The 17,158-nt window shown below is 44.4% G+C and overlaps 1 protein-coding gene across 6 annotated transcripts in view; it reads left to right on the top strand.

The window, feature by feature from the left end:
- The window catches only part of PDE1C (phosphodiesterase 1C), a 1,540,979-nt gene that overhangs the window by 1,357,740 nt on the left and 166,081 nt on the right, over positions 1-17,158 (top strand). For 5 of the 6 annotated variants that reach the window (XM_073549936.1, XM_073549933.1, XM_073549932.1 and 2 more), the window contains one exon: positions 13,544-13,834. In XM_073549936.1, coding sequence (XP_073406037.1) covers positions 13,544-13,834 — 291 coding nt within the window. Of the gene's footprint in view, positions 1-13,543; positions 13,839-17,158 lie in introns of all 6 variants that reach the window. The other variant, XM_073549937.1, reaches the window with a different exon arrangement.

The following is a 17,158-nucleotide window of genomic DNA, read 5'->3' as shown; positions in this document are numbered from 1 at the left end:
GTTATAAAAGGGCGTGCACGCCGACCGCCATCTTACTTCTGCCGATCTTAGCATAGGGAGAGGTTGCTGATTCTGTAGGGAGAGCGTTAGGCAGGGAAGAAGAAAAAAAAACTGCTTCTGCTGCTAGCGATTTTGCCTGTGCAACACACCAGTCACTGTGTGTGCAGTGCAAGGGGAGGCTATATTGTGGTGGATCAGCGCTGTTGGTTGTTAGGCTGCCTTCTAAGGCTTCCTGACAGCTGCATTGCTGTTTCCCCACTGCTCTGCAAACTGCTTTTTTAAAAGCAATCCCAATTTTTTTTTCTCCTGCTAAGGTACTGAGCGTGCATTTATTCACACCATACAGCGGTGTACGCTCCTCACACAGTACCGTGTAACGGCTGTTATCACAGCCACAGTGAAGCTATCTGTGTGTCACTGTGGAGGACTTGTTCCGTTCTTACAGACCTACACTCTAGGGAGATTCCTATTCTGCCCAATTCTACAATTCACTTTTTTCACACCTGTGCCATCGAGCCTGTGACATAGCGCTCTGATATTCAGTGGGCCTCACACAATCCAAAAGTGTCCAGTGTCCACAAGTGTCTGCAGAAATTCAAAATCTCCCTTATCCTGTAGTCACTTTTTTCACACCTGCTGCATCGAGCCTGTGACATAGCGCTCTGATATTCATTGGGCCTCACACAATCCAAAAGTGTCCAGTGTCTGCAGAAATTCAAAATCTCCCTTATCCTGTAGTCACTTTTTTCACACCTGCTGCATCGAGCCTGTGACATAGCGCTCTGATATTCATTGGGCCTCACACAATCCAAAAGTGTCCAGTGTCCACAAGTGTCTGCAGAAATTCAAAATCTCCCTTATCCTGTAGTCACTTTTTTCACACCTGTGCCATCGAGCCTGTGATATAGCGCTGTGATATTCAGTGGGCCTCACACAATCCAAGTGTCCAGTGTCCACAAGTGTCTGCAGAAATTCAAAATCTCCCTTATCCTGTAGTCACTTTTTTCACACCTGTGCCATCGAGCCTGTGACATAGCGCTGTGATATTCAGTGGGCCTCACACAATCCAAGTGTCCAGTGTCCACAAGTGTCTGCAGAAATTCAAAATCTCCCTTATCCTGTAGTCACTTTTTTCACACCTGTGCCATCGAGCCTGTGACATAGCACTGTGATATTCAGTGGGCCTCACACAATCCAAGTGTCCAGTGTCCACAAGTGTCTGCAGAAATTCAAAATCTCACAGAAATTCAAAATCTCCCTTATCCTGTAGTCACTTTTTTCACACCTGTGCCATCGAGCCTGTGACATAGCGCTGTGATATTCAGTGGGACTCACACAATCCAAGTGTCCAGTGTCCACAAGTGTCTGCAGAAATTCAAAATCTCCCTTATCCTGTAGTCACTTTTTTCACACCTGTGCCATCGAGCCTGTGACATAGCACTGTGATATTCAGTGGGCCTCACACAATCCAAGTGTCCAGTGTCCACAAGTGTCTGCAGAAATTCAAAATCTCCCTTATCCTGTAGTCACTTTTTTCACACCTGTGCCATCGAGCCTGTGACATAGCGCTGTGATATTCAGTGGGCCTCACACAATCCAAGTGTCCAGTGTCCACAAGTGTCTGCAGAAAATCTAAATCTCCCTTATCCTGTAGTCACTTTTTTCACACCTGTGCCATCGAGCCTGTGACATAGCGCTGTGATATTCAGTGTGCCTCACACAATCCAAGTGTCCAGTGTCCACAAGTGTCTGCAGAAATTCAAAATCTCCCTTATCCTGTAGTCACTTTTTTCACACCTGTGCCATCGAGCCTGTGACATAGCGCTGTGATATTCAGTGGGCCTCACACAATCCAAGTATCCAGTGTCCACAAGTGTCTGCAGAAATTCAAAATCTCACAGAAATTCAAAATCTCCCTTATCCTGTAGTCACTTTTTTCACACCTGTGCCATCGAGCCTGTGACATAGCGCTGTGATATTCAGTGGGCCTCACACAATCCAAAAGTGTCCATTGTCCACTAGTGTGTGCAGAAAATCTAAATCTCCCCTGTCCTATAGACACCTCGTACCTTGTTTTACATTACTATATAGTTTGTTGGATTTTGTCTACATTTCTACCAAAAATGAGGAAGGCTGGTGGAAGAGGCCGTGGAATTGGGCGGGGGTTGGCAGCTGGTAATGATGGTGTTGGTGGTGGATCTGATGGTAGTGGCAAAAGCAAAATAGGACCGAATGCAGGAGGTGTTGAGCCTGCGTCATCGTCTGGCTCCATAAGGCTTCGAAGGCTTAGTTTTCTAGGAGTTGGCAAAACGCTTTTAACGCCAGAGCATCAGGAAAAAGTTTTGTCTTACATTGCTGACTCAGCCTCCAGCTCTATCGCCTCCTCTTCTGAAGTTGTAAAAAGTAAAAGCACTGAGTCGTCATTGGAGGCTCATGTTCATGAACCACACCTTTCCTTGTGTCCTTCACCACAACCAAGATTGAAGGATGACGCAGGCCATACTACTGATTACTCCATGGAGCTGTTTTCACATACCATGCCTGGATTATCAAGTGAAATGGTGAATTACCCAGGCCAAGATGAATCTGACATGGAGTGCACTGATGCACAGCCGCTGATAGATGATTCTGCTGGTACATTCACTCAGAGCACTACATTGTCCTCGCAGTGTACAGAGCCAGATTCTGACCCTGATGAGACTCAGGTGCCCCTTCCCGCACACTATACCACCATACACGGTGACACAGAGGAAGGTGCACATGACATTGAAGAGGAGGTGATGGATGACCCAGTTGTTGACCCAGATTGGCATCCATTGGGGGAAGAGGGTGCTGCTTCCAATAGCTCAGATGAGGAGCATCCACAGCAGACATCAACATCGCAACAGCTGTTATCTGGCAGGCCCGGAGCACTCCAAAGACAGGTTCCAAAAATCAAAAGAGTTGCTGGACAGCTTGTCCAGAGGGTCAAAAGATCACAGCGTGCTAGGCCGCAAAATGTCTGCCAAAGTAGGAAGAGTGCAGTGTGGCACTTTTTTGAACAAAATCCTCATGATCAGGCCAAGGTTATCTGTAAGAAGTGCGCAAAGACATTTAGCCGAGGGAAAAATCTGAAAAATTTGAATACCAGTTGCATGCTTAGACATTTAACCAGCATGCACTTGCAAGCGTGGACACAACACCAAACCTCAAGTGCCACATGTGCAACTGATCACAAAGAAGGTAGTCAGCAATGCTACATTGTTTCCCCCACTGTAAGCCCACCGGTTAGCACAGCAGCAAATGTTGAGGTGTCGTTGCAAGGCCAAAGCAGTCAGGGAATCCCACTGTTATATCAACGAAATACTGAATCTAGGCCATCAGAAAGAACACCAACTCCATCACCATCATCAACCCTCTCTCAGTCCGCCCTGTCCACCACTACTTCTACCATATGCAGCTCTCAAGTCCAGCTCACCCTCCCAGACACTATGAGTAGGTCAAGAAAGTTCTCAGTCTCTCATCCGCGTACACTGGGTTTGAACGCCCACATTGCCAAACTAATCTCGTTTGAGATGATGCCCTATCGGTTGGTGGAAAGCGCAGCTTTCCGCGAACTCATGGCCTATGCAGTACCACGCTATGACCTACCCAGTCGCCACTTCTTCTCTCGCAAAGCCATCCCAGCCCTCCACCATCATGTGAAAGACCGCATTGTCCATGCACTCAAGCAGTCAGTGAGTGGAAAGGTGCACCTCACAACTGATGCATGGTCCAGTCGGCATGGCCAGGGCCGTTACGTGTCCATCACTGCGCACTGGGTTAATGGCTGGGCAGTGTACATCTTGAGGCAGGCAAGGTAGTTAGTGATAACGGCCGTAATTTTGTGGCAGCCATAGCCCTTTCAAAACTCAGCCACATACCTTGCTTGGCTCACACCTTGAACCTGGTGGTGCAGTGCTTCCTCAAAAATTATCCGGAGTTAACAGCCCTGCTCCAGAAGGTGCGAAGACTGTGCGCGCACATCCGCCGGTCGCCTGTACACTCCGTTCGTATGCAGAAGCTGCAGCGATTGCTCCACCTTCCCAACGACCGCCTCATTATCGACATTGCAACAAGGTGGAACTCCACCCTGCACATGGTGGAGCGGCTGTGCGAGCAGAGGCAGGCCATAATGCATTTGTGGGAGGATACACGGCCAGGCACTTTGAGAGCAGACATGGAGTTGACATGTGTGCAGTGGTCGAAGCTGAAAGACCTCTGTAAAGTCCTTCAGTGTTTTGAGGAATGCACACGGCTGGTAAGCGCAGACGACGCCATCCTAAGCATGAGCATCCCACTTATGCGTCTGCTCATGCAAACTTTGACGCACCTTAAGGAGCAGGCGTCTGCAGCCAATGTTGACGAGGAGGAAGAGGTGGAAGGAATCCTTGATGACATTCAGCCATTGTCTGCTCAGGGACCTCTCCTGGACGAGTTGGAGGAAGAAGAGGAGGAGGAGGATGATGATGGGGATGATTACTTAGGGGAGGAGGATGCATCTCGTGGGGCAAGTGAAAATGTTGGCGTGGCAAGGTCTGGTACAGGGTTTGTGCGTGACTGGAGGGATGTGGATTTGCCAGAAAGTGCTCCTCCAACCAGCACTCGCAGTGCATCATTGACACCGGGAACATTGGCCCACATGTCAGATTATTCTTTGCGGATCCTAAAAAGGGACCCCCGCATTGCCAAAATGATGAACGATGACGACTACTGGTTGGCCAGCATCCTGGATCCACGCTATAAAGGCAAAATACAAAACATCATGCCACAGGAGAACCTTGACCTAATATTGGCTAATAAACAAGCAACTCTGGTAAATCGGTTGCTTGAGGCATTCCCAGCACACAGCAGCGGTGATGGTTCTCACATGAGCCATACGGGCCGGGGGCAGCTTGGCAGAGGTGTTCATGGTGCACACAGCAGAAGTGGCGTTGGAGACAGGGGTTTCATGACAATGTTGTGGACTGATTTTTCAAGTACCGCTCACACAACTGGTAATACAGCATCGATGGAAAGTGACAGGAGACAGCAGTTGTCAACTATGGTTACAAACTACTTTTCCTCCCATATCGATGTTCTCCCACACAGGTCATTCCCCTTTGACTATTGGGCTGCTAAACTGGACACCTGGCCTGAATTGGCACAATATGCCTTACAGGAGCTCGCTTGCCCAGCTGCAAGTGTGCTATCGGAAAGAGTCTTCAGTGCAGCTGGATCAATCCTGACAGAAAAAAGGACCCGTCTGTCAACCCAAAATGTGGATGATCTAACCTTCATTAAAATGAACCATGCATGGGTTTCCAAGGATTTTGTCCCACCTTCCCCTGATGACACATAGGGTGACAGAAAAATGGCTTGCTTTGGTCCACCTCTTCCTGGGACTTGACCTATTTCGCCTTTTGCATCAGCTGAATGTCCAACATCAGCATATGCCACTTTCTAAAACTCCCTAACTGTGCTGCCTACCCCCCCCCCATGGCCGGGGTCACCACCTAGCGCACGACACCGTGCGAGTGCCGTTGCCCTGGACAGGTGGGTAGGCCGACTCTTGGGCGCAGGCACTGGCACAGGGTCCCTCATAGTGCAATCAAGTGTCTCTGACGGTGGTGGTGCACACCCACCGTCAGACACACCGCCGTACTATGAGGGGCCCAGTGCCAGTACCGACGCCCACGAGTGGGCCCCCCTTGCTTGGGCAGGGCCCCAGCATTTGCAATCTTTACCTCTCCCTGCTCCTCCGCTGTGTAGTCTGGGCCGTCAAATCCATACTGTGCCTGACACCGTCTGAGCCTGCCTCCTGGTTTATTGACATATATTTTGAATGTGTACGCTATCCATACATGTTATCCGGGGATACAGTACCCTTTCTCACCTTTGTGCAATCACATGTAACCCATACTGGGCGTGAGAACGGCTGGCGAGCTGTTAAGCAAGCTACAGCACATGTGGTTTGCACACGTAAGTTTTTCATTTTTTTCAGGAATGACGGTTAGGCCTAATTCTGGAACTGCGGTTGACCTGCACTTACTGGGAAATCATCGTTCGCGAGTAATAATTGTAATCAGTGATCCCCATCACTAACGTTGTTCAGCGGGTTATCTGCACCTGTAAGCGACAAACGCTGGCCTTTTCAGTGTAGCGCACATGCAGCCATGGACATGTAAGGGCATGACACACCAGTTATTGGCCAATCTCATGTGCCAGAGCCTCACGTGTCCCTCTAGTAAGCCAGACTCGGACCGCGGGGCATGACGGAGTCTCGTTCGTTAACGGAATTAAGCTTGCAATGTGTGCATCTGTTCTGTAGCTGGCATGGTTGAGGTTGCCCGTGTTGAGTCAAATTACGCCGTAGGCTCCACTCCTAGTGGTGCCCTTCTGGACATTCCTTTAAGGTTCAGCTTTGCAACCATACTGCCCACGTAAAACAAACACTTTGCCTTCATGAACGCTGTTCGGAGGGTCATGACTCGTGGGAATAACGCTGCCCAATCAGTTAACCTGCTAGAGAGATCCTTCGTTGCTCCCAAGCATGACATCACACTCCCTAGGAGGAAGGTAATGCCACTGTGGCGACCGTACTCCTGGGGGCGACACAAGTGCACTGATGCCCAGCCACTGCTCGATGAATCTGCTGGTACATTGACCCAGATCACTACATTCCCCTCGCACGCTACCCGGCCTGAATCTGACCCTGATGAAACTCAGGTTACCCTTCCCATATACAGTTCCATCTTACACGGTGACAAAGAGGAAGCTGCAGATGAAAGTGCAGGTTCGGCCCACCCGCCATCAGACACACCACCGTACTATCAGGGGCCCTGTGCCAGTGCCGTCGCCAATGAGTGGGCCCCCCCTGCTTGCTCAGGATCACAGCACTTGCAAGGTTGAAATACTGTGCAGTGAGATGGAAGATGGGGACGATGAGGAGTCCAGACTAGTACAGGGATTCCCTAGCGAGGAGACTTATTTCATTGTTTTCAATGTTGGGACAGCAATTTTTGGGGAGCACTATACTCTGGAGAATGATAGATGGGGCCCACCATACACTGGAACATTCCAAAGGTGGACATCAGACACTGGAGCAGCATTTACAGGGCCCATTATACACTAGAGCATTAGAAATGGGGCCTATTATGTTTGGAGCATTATTTGGGCCCATAAGACAGTGGAGCTTCATCCATGGGGACCAACATATACTGTAGCATTATGTGGAGCTCATCATATACTGTTTCAAACATTATATGGGACCAATGATTCTGTATGGAGAAATAGATGGGCCTCGTCATGAGATGTAAAAAGGGAGGTATTTTTCATTGTACTATACCGCTATTTCTCTGCCGTATCGGAGCATGATGAGTTGTGGTATTATGTGTTAAAGGGGCGCTCTTTCGCCCAGGGCACATGAAAACCTGGAGCCAGCCCTACCCCCCACAACTTTAGCCAAATAACCCCCATTTTTCAGTGCGTAACTTGTATTATGAAGTTAATTAAGGTTGACCAGCTTAAGTAAGAAGAATTGATGCTTTTGGCATTCAAATGAGCACTGTAGGTGTGTTTCCTGTCCTCCTCTCACTGCCAACTTTTATTCCCCATTGACTTACATTGGGTTTCGTGTTTCGGAACGACCCCGACTTTTCCCTATAATCGGCCGATCTTGCTCGACCCGACTTTTGGAAAAGTCGGGTTTCACGAAACGAAACTCGACCATAAAAAACCAAAAGTCGCTCAACTCTACTAATGACAAGACCTTGGAGCAAATTTTCATCAGTGAGATTGTAAAATTACATGGGATCCCTACAGATATAGTGTCTGATCTGGAGGTGTAGTTTATTTCAAAATTTTGGAGTGCGTTTTGCACTCACTTGTGGATCCACCTGTCGTTCTCTTCAGCATTTTACCCACAGTCCGATTTGCAAACTAAACGGGTTAACTAGAATATTGACACTTGTCTTAGGTGTTTTGTGTCTGAGAATCAGCAGGATTGGATTACCTACTTACCTCTAGCTGAATTTGCGGTAAATAATCATTGTCATGAGTCTACTGGTCTACTGGATGAGAGATGATCTTAGTGCAATAAACTGGGATGATTTCCTGAGACATAAAAGTACACAAGAAAAATGGGAGATATTTATTAGCATCCTGAATGGAGCCTGTGCACAATATATACCGTATGGGAATAATAATGCTAGAAATAGGAAGAAACCACTATGGCTAAATAGAGCTGTAAGGGGCACAATAAGTGACAAAAAGAAAGCATTTAGAGAATTAAAGCAAGTAGGTGATGAGGCATTAAATAAATACAGAAAATTAAATAAATTCTGTAAAAGGCAAATTAGGGCAGCAAAGATTCAGACAGACAGACTCATTGCCAGAGAAAGTAAAAAATTACCCCAAAATATTCTTTAACTACATAAATATAGAAATCTAAAAAATGATAGTGTTTGCCCCCTTAAAAATAGTCTTGGTGAAATGGTGGATGAGGATGAGGAAAAAGCCAATATGCTAAATTACTTTTTTTTCTACAGTATTTACAGAAGAAAATCCCATGACGGATAACATGACCTGTGATAACAAAAATTCTCCATTAAATGTCACCTGCCTAACCCAGCAGGAAGAACAGCGGCGTCTAAAAACACTAAAGTTGAGAAATTCCAGGGCCCGGATGGGATACACCTCCGAGTACTGCAGGAATTAAGTACAGCCATTGATAGACCATTATTTTTAATCTTTAAAGATTCCATAATAATAGGGTCTGTACCACAGGATTGGCGTATAGCAAATGTGATGCCAATATTCAAAAAAGGGACAAAAACTGAACTTGGAAATTATAGGCCAGTAAGTTTAACCTATACTGTAGGTAAAATCCTGGAGGATTTTCTAAGAGATGCTATACTGGAGTATCTGAAGAAGAATAACCTCATGACCCAATATCAACATGGGTTTACGAGGGACTGTTCCTGTCAGAGTAATATGATGATTTTCTATGAAGAGGTAAGTTCCGGACTGGACCAAAGAAATGCAGTGGACGTAGTGTTTTTGGACTTTTCAAAAGCTTTTGATACGGTGCCACACAAAAGGTTTATACATAAAATCAGAACAATGGGGATATGGGAAAATATGTGTAAGTGGGTAAAAAGCTGGCTCAGGGATAGGAAACAAAGGGTGGTTATTAATGGAGCACACTCGGACTGGGTCACAGTTAGCAGTGGTGTACCGCAGGGGTCAGTATTGGGCCCACTTCTTTTTAACATATTTATTAATGATTTTGTAGGGGGCATACAGAGTAGAATTTCAATATTTGCAGATGACACTAAACTCTGGAGGACAGAGGGGGACAATTTAATATTACAGGAAGATTTATGTAAACTAGAAGCTTGGGCTGATAAATGGCAAATGTTGTGAGTTCATTTTCCCCTTCACTACTGAGGCCCGAGGAACTCCCTCTTCTGGTGAAGAAAGGTAGTGAGCCTGATTGTCAAACACCTGGGGCTGATGATGATGACTGGCTGAGTGGAGTTAATGACTGGATATAAGGCTGCCGACGCCCTTCTGGCCTGCGGGTGATTTCTCTGTGGACTTCTAGGAAACCAGTCTGATTCCTGCTCCTCTAAAGCTAAGATTTCTGCTTTGCCGTTTTGCATTTGTGTTTTGTTTTCTCTGCTTTTCTGGATTCTGCCATTCCCTGCTGGGGTGTGCTGAATCTCCTTTTGCTTGTTGCTCTGTCTTCAGAATATTCCTGAGTGCTGACATAGCCTTTTTTGAAGCCTAGCGTCTTCAGGGCCTTTTTTACTGTCAGTTTGTTGGCTCTTATTTTCATAGGGTTTTTCACGGATTGCAGACAGCAGCCTTCCTGTCCTTTCCTATCTGAGTTAGCTTGGGCCCCATCTTTGCTCAGTCTGTCTTTCTGTCTGTGTTTTGTTCTTTCTTCTTGCTTCACCGTCATTATATGTGGGGGCTGCCTTTTGCTTTGGGGTCTGCTCTGGAGCAGTTTAGATTTCCCTTTCTGTCTTTAGGCTATGTAGTCCTCTGGCTGTGATCGAGGGGCCTAGGGCATCGTAGGAGCCCCCCACGGCTACTGCTAGTTGTGTTGATAGGTTCAGGGGTCTGCAATCCGATAGCTGCCAACTTCTCTGGTTTTCTGGACTTAGCTAGCATTTCTATTTTTGCCTCCTACGGTGATTCAATCATAACAGGCAAATGAGCTTTAATGGGGATAAATGTAAGGTCATGCACTTGGGCAGAAGAAATAAGATTTATAATTATGTGCTTAATTTTAAAACACTGGGCAAAACTGTCACAGAAAAAGACCTGGGTGTATGGGTGGACGACAAACTCACATTTAGTGGCCAGCGTCAGGCAGCTGCTGCAAAGACAAATAAAATAATGGGATGCATTAAAAGAGGCATAGATGCTCATGAGGAGAAGATAGTTTTACCTCTATAAAAGTCAGTAGTGTGACCACACTTAGAATACTGTGTACAGTTCTGGTCTCCGGTGTATAAGAAAGACATAGCTGAACTAGAGCTGGTGCAGAGAAGAGCGACCAAAGTTATTAGAGCACTGGGGGGTCTGCAATACCAAGACAGGTTATTAAACGGGGTTATTTAGTTTGAAAAAACGAAGGCTTAGGGGTGATCTTATTATAATGTATAAATATATGAGGGGACAGTACAAAGACCTTTCTAATGATCTTTTTACTCTTAGACCTGTGACCGGGACAAGGGGGCATCCTCTACGTCTGGAGGAAAGAAGGATTAAGCATAATCACAGACACAGATTCTTTACTGTAAGAGCAGTGAGACTATGGAACTCTCTGCCGTATGATGTTGTAATGAGTGATTCACTACTAAAATTTAAAAATGGACTGGATGCCTTTCTTGGAAAGTATAATATTATAGGCTATGTATATTAGATATGGTGTTGATCCTGGGAGCTAGTCTGATTGCCGTATGTGGCATCGGGAAGGAATTTTTTTCCTCAATGTGGAGCTTAGTGTTTGCCGAATGGTTTTTTTTCACCTTCCTCTGGATCAACATGTTAGGTTATGGGTTGAACTAAATGGACTTAAAGTCTCCCTTCAACCTTAAATACTATGTTACTATGTTACTATGCAAGTCCTCCTTTTTCGGGGAATACAGGTTTCATCCTCAGTTTAGCTCATTTAATAGGAATCGTTCTTCTAGAATGCCTGTAGAAGAACAATTTTTATCAATTACATTTGTGTGGCATGGGGTCATGTCACGATTCCTCTGCTCAGAGTGTCTGGGATTCGGTGATGGACAGCTGTCATCCTATGCTGTACTGGGACGTGCTAATCTGTCAGTGCTTTGATTGACAGCTCGGTTGACCTACCTAAGACTGGAAGGGGCAGAGATTTCCACAGGTGCTCCCAGTTCTTGGTAATTGCCTTGCTATTTAGGTGAGGTGTCTGGCCCAGATTACTGCCAGTCAAAAGCTTGTTCTAAGCTTGTGTTTCCTGGTGTGTGTTCACCTTTTCCCTGTGCTGTAAGTTCTGATCTGCTGCTGCTGACCTTTGGACCATGTTCTGACTACCCCTTTGTATTTGCCCCTTTGCATCTGCTATTCTGCTGCTGAACTTTGGACTGTGTTCATACTACCCGTTTGTTATTGCCCCTTTGTATCTGATATTCTGCTGTTGACCTTTGGACCGTGTTATGATTACCCGCTTGATATTGCCACTTTGGTTATCCGCTATTTCTCTGGAATTCTGACCGTGGCATGTGACCTGACTTCATATTTTCCCTTGGTTTACTACTTTGCTTATCCGCTATTTCTCTGGAATTCTGACCATGGCATGTGACCTGACTTCATATTTTCCCTTGGTTTACTACTTGCTTTTTTTGTATTGACCCTGAAACGTCTGACTTCACTGACTCACGGCCTGTACGCAGGTTGTGACAAGACTCACAGGTTATTGATAATTTGAGGAAGATGGGGTCCAAATATAAAAGTGTAGCTGATCAGAGCAGTTTAGTTGGTTCTGTTCTGTGTGTTGGTGACTTGGTGAGTTTGTCCTCAAGGAACATTAAGTTGAAGGTTTCCTCTTGGAAACTGGGTCCCAGGTTCATCGGTCCATATAAGATTGTGACTATCATCAATCCCATAGCATTCCGCCTTGATTTGATGCTCCAGTTTAGGATCCATAATGTTTTTCATCGATCTCTACCCAAAAAATACGTTGCATACGATCTCCGGTCATTGTGGATGGATATTTTTTAATTTCAAATAGCAACATCGTTGGTTCTCGCTTAGTTCATCATTCCCTTCAGTATCTGGTACAATGGAAGGGATACGGTAATGAAGAGAGAATGTTGGTACCAGCGTTTGACGTCCATGAGGCCATGTGGCCCACTCTGAAAAACCCAGTTTTGAGGTTCCGGAGGACCCTTGTAGAAGATCGGGTATTGTCACGGGTTTACTGTGACAGAGAGAAGCCAGAAGACTGCAGCGTCTGATTTCTTCTTCTCCTGCACTGATTAGAAGCACTTCACCTTCATATTAAATGGTGTAAATTTCTTTTAGAAGTGCAGGAGTTAATAAGCTCAGTTGAGACCTCCTGGAAGTTTAGACCCTCAGCTGTGCACTGTCAGCCATTCCTATATCCTATGTTAATTGGGTCCTGGCTAGCACTCATTGTCAGAGTAGCTTATGGTCCATGATTGGAGGTTGCTGATGGTTATTATTGGAGAAGGTGTTTGGTGGATTTATCTGTGACTTTTGCTTGTTTTAAGTGTGTGATATTTCCCGTTCTTCTTCTACTTGGGTTTAACCCATCCTCCACTCCCCGGAGCATTCTTCTGTTGTATGTGTGAGTATATTTGTCTGTTTGGTATTTTTCGTTACCCCCTATTCGTATTACCTTGTTAGTCTGGTTGGTGTATTACGGTACACTACTACTCCTCTCTTCCCTGGTTGGGGTTGAGAAGCATACTGAGGGCGGATTCAGGAGCTAAGGCAAGGTACGTGGCCCCAGTTTCTTCACCATCAGAAGTAATCCAGGGAGCAGGGCTAGCTAGGGCGCCCCTAGTGCTAGGGACCGTGACGGAGTCCATGATCCCAGGACACCCAACAACAGAGTCGTGACAACTGTATTGCAACTATATTGCAACCCTGCCTGCCTGTTAGATGGAAGCTGAAGCTGATAGAAACCTGCAGATGTGTTAGTTATAATTACACACAGCTTTGCAGTGAGATCAGGAGAGCAGAGAGCAGCCATTACACATCACACTGATACCGTCACCATTTATGTAAAATAATCTCTGCAGACAGATTCTCGTGCAGATTAAAGTCTGGTCTATGGTTTGGAAAGCTCTTTTACATAGCCTGGATGAGCTCATTTACAAATAAAAATGTTGATTTATCTGGAATAAGATATTGGATCGCAGATATCAAGGTATCATTTTATTCAGCTTCCTATGACCTACAAACTCATATAGACAGCTTAAAAGAGATGATACTATTGACAGATTCCCTTTAATATATACATTTTTATTCTTTCTAGATGCAGAAGAAAGAGCAAAGAGAGATGCAGAAGAAAACAAGCTGCAAGAAAAGGATGATAAAAAGATTGATGAGAGAGAAGAAAAAAATGAAAACGAAAAATCTTCACAATCCAAACATGAGGCAAATAAAGAAACAAACTCCAGTGATGGCAAACACACTGAAACTAGTCAGGGAAATATTAATGGGACTCGATTACCAAATGTAAACAGACGAGATGATTCCTCAGGACAAAGTCAAAGTAAACAAGAGAAGTCTGGTGAAAGTGATGGAAAACAGCAAGTGCAGAATGGTAAGTTAAGGTGACTTATCTTAGTTTCTTCTTGTTTGAATGGCCGTTTACTGGTGTAATATAAGTATCTCTGAGCTACATCTATCTTCTTTAACTCCTCTGAAGAAACTACAAATCAAGAAACTGTCATTGTAAAATTCTGATAATTTTTAAGTGGTAATAATTAATGTGCACTATAAGAGAGTTTTTGGAGCTGATTTATCATGCAGGTTATGTCAGTTTTCAAGCACAAAAAAGGAAATGTCACCAAATATTTGTGCTACTGGTAATTGTGCAAAAATGTTTTGACTTTCGGCATTTTTATGCAAGTCCTGGCCAGCGCTGACAATTTTTTGAAGTATAGTATAAATACAGCAGAAATGGTATCAAATCCATGTTTGGTGTACATTTCATGCAGCAATACAGAAATGCAATCAAATCGATGTGTGATGTGCATTTCATGCTGCAATGAGTGGCAGCTAAAAGATATGCCAAATTAATTAAGAGGTGTGCGCCTCTTAGTGAATTTGGCACACAATATTTGAGAGCAAACTTCAGCAAGACAGGCACACAAAATACTAGCCTTGATGAATTGGGGCCTATAAATTTATGTTGTATGAGTCAACGGTACATGTAAATATATAGCTGTTTCTAATATGCTCCTGTAATTACATTTTCACAAAACAACATTTAGATCAGAATTTTTTCCAATATTTCCCCTGGTCATCTTCCACTTCTGACCTCTAACTACTGATGAAAATACTTTCAATTGAAAGTGGACAAAGTGTATAGCCATATGCAGTAGATTTCGGTGAATAAAAATATTTCCTATACATGTGTCATGCTGTGACGGTCTTCGGTAAGGAAGAGGGGCCTCAAACTATCCCTGGAACTTGGACCCTAACTATCCCTGTCCCAGGGGTACTCTTGAAGGCAGAAAGGCCCTAGTCTCGGACCTTACCGTGCTCCTGTTAACCCCTGATCTGTCCCCTCCCACTCCCTATGAGGCCTGGGGCACAAATAAAAGGCAAACAAGACACAAAGACAAAACATGGATAACAGAAAGCAGTAATTTCTAGTAGCAACAAGAAACACCTATTCAGCACAGCATCTCCACAAAGCTAGGAAGCAAAGCTTTCACTGGGAAGGCAGAGAAAGTCTAGCCAGGTTTTATAGGGAGAGGTAATGGTCAGATCAGAAGCAGCTGAAATGGAGCTGTGTTTGTATGGACCATTTCAAAACAAATGTGTAACTTTGTAATAGAATTATGAAGCAAACCAAAATCAGCTATCCTTAAGTACTAGTACAGGAAATATAGTTATCTTTGTACCGTGTTAGCCAGTAGATAGAAGAACATTTAGAATTGAAAGACCTCAGTGGTTGATACCTTTTAATGGCTAACTGAAAAGATGGTAACACATTGCAAGCTTTCGAGACTTCTCAGGTCTCTTCATCAGGCATAGACTAATACAAAATTTACTTACTAAATGGGAAACTGCTGGGGAAATCAGACATGGAAAAAGACTTAGGCATCTTAGTCAATAAGAAGCTAAATTGGAGTGCCCAGTGTCAGGCAGCTGCCACCAAAGCAAATAGGGTCATGGGATGCATTAGAAGAGGTCTGGGGACACGAGATGAAAACATAATTCTCCCTCTATACAAATCACTCGTCAGACCACACTTGGAGTATTGTGTGCAATTTTGGACGCCGGTGCTCAAGCAAGACATTACTGAACTTGAAAGGGATCAAAGGCGGGCTACTAAAATGATAAATGGAGTTGGTTCACTACAATACCCAGAAAGGTTATCAAAATAAGGCTATTTACTCTAGAAAAGAGAAGACTTAGTGGAGACCTAATATATATGTACAAGTATATCAGAGGGCAATACAGAGATCTCTCCAATGAACTGTTTGTACCAAGGACTGTGACAAGAACAAGGGGGCATTCTCTTCGTTTGGAGGAAAGACAATTTCTGCACCAGCATAGGAGAGGGTTCTTCACGGTAAGAGCAGTGAGGCTCTGGAATTCTCTTCCTGAGGAAGTGGTGATGGCCAACTCACTGACTGAATTTAAGAAAGGAATGGATGCTTTTGTGAGTAACAGTATAGAAGGTTGCGAATAACATAATATTATAGGTAGATGATTGACCCAACTTAGGGGAAGGAATTTTTTTCCCTATGGAGAAAATTGGCTTCTACTCTGTGGGTTTTTTGCCATCCCCAGGATCAACAATGCAGAACAGCTGCACTAAAAATAGGCTGAACTAGATGGACATAAGGTCTTCCTTCAGCCTTCAAAACTATGTTACTATGTAAGAATCACATATTTATGCACAACACAGCACATAAATAAATAATGCAATAGATAAAACAACTGACATAACATGAAGCAGAAATATTATTATGGGATAGTGATAAGTAGTTGCGGCCATAAATATTAGAGCAGTTCTTAGATAAGGAGTGTGAAAGTTTTAAAGTAATTTCTTGTCTATGGTTTTGTATGCCGGATCACAGCACTATAGACATGAAATTACTTGTATTGAAAGGTAACTTTAAATCTCAGAGAGACAGTAGAGTCTGGGAGTATAAACTGATGATGTCCTCTGACACACTCAATGCAGGAATGAATGTGTCGCATGGATTTATGTCTTTTTACATCAATTAAGGAATTTGCCCCTTAGACCTTATGGGGCCATAGAACCAGACCCCAATCAGAGGACTATAAAACTTTCACACTCCTTATCTTTGAACTGCTCTAATATTTATGGCCACAACTACTTATCACTCTCCCATAATGATATTTCTGCTTCATGTAATGTCACTCGTCTTATCTATTGAATTATTTCTTTCTGTGCTGTGTTGTGCATAACTATGTGATTCTTCAGATTTTGTATTAGTCTATGCCTGATGAAGAGACCTGAGTAGTCTCGAAAGCTTGCGATGTGTTACCATCTTTTCAGTTAGCCATTAAAAGGTATCAACCACTAAGGACTCTCAATTCTAAATATTCTTTTAAGTAGTAGTAGTAATTCAAATTTGATGAGAGTATATTTGCATGAATCACATAATTAAAAATCATTTAGTTGCCTGGAAAATTTGTGTAGAACACTGTGAATTCCCTTTGGAATCAATTGAACATGTTTTAGACTCTGCAATGGAAGTGGGTCGCCCTCCCAGGGCTGTGGGGTACTCGGTACCGGGTCGGTGTCAGCGGGATGTGTCACAGCAGCGGTGACCCGGTCCGTGGCCCTGGGCGCCCAATTAATAGGGGAAGTTTGAATGGTGGAATGTATTAAATGAATAGTTTGTGATGCCACCTGTGGTGTTCGGCAAGTGAGATGTTA

The sequence above is a fragment of the Dendrobates tinctorius genome, unplaced genomic scaffold (assembly GCF_039654945.1).
Source record: "Dendrobates tinctorius isolate UK_male_01 unplaced genomic scaffold, ASM3965494v1 ptg000162l, whole genome shotgun sequence".
NCBI lineage: Eukaryota > Metazoa > Chordata > Amphibia > Anura > Dendrobatidae > Dendrobates > Dendrobates tinctorius.
Note: the sequence above shows the minus strand (reverse complement) of the source record. Positions and strands in the feature narration are given on the sequence as shown.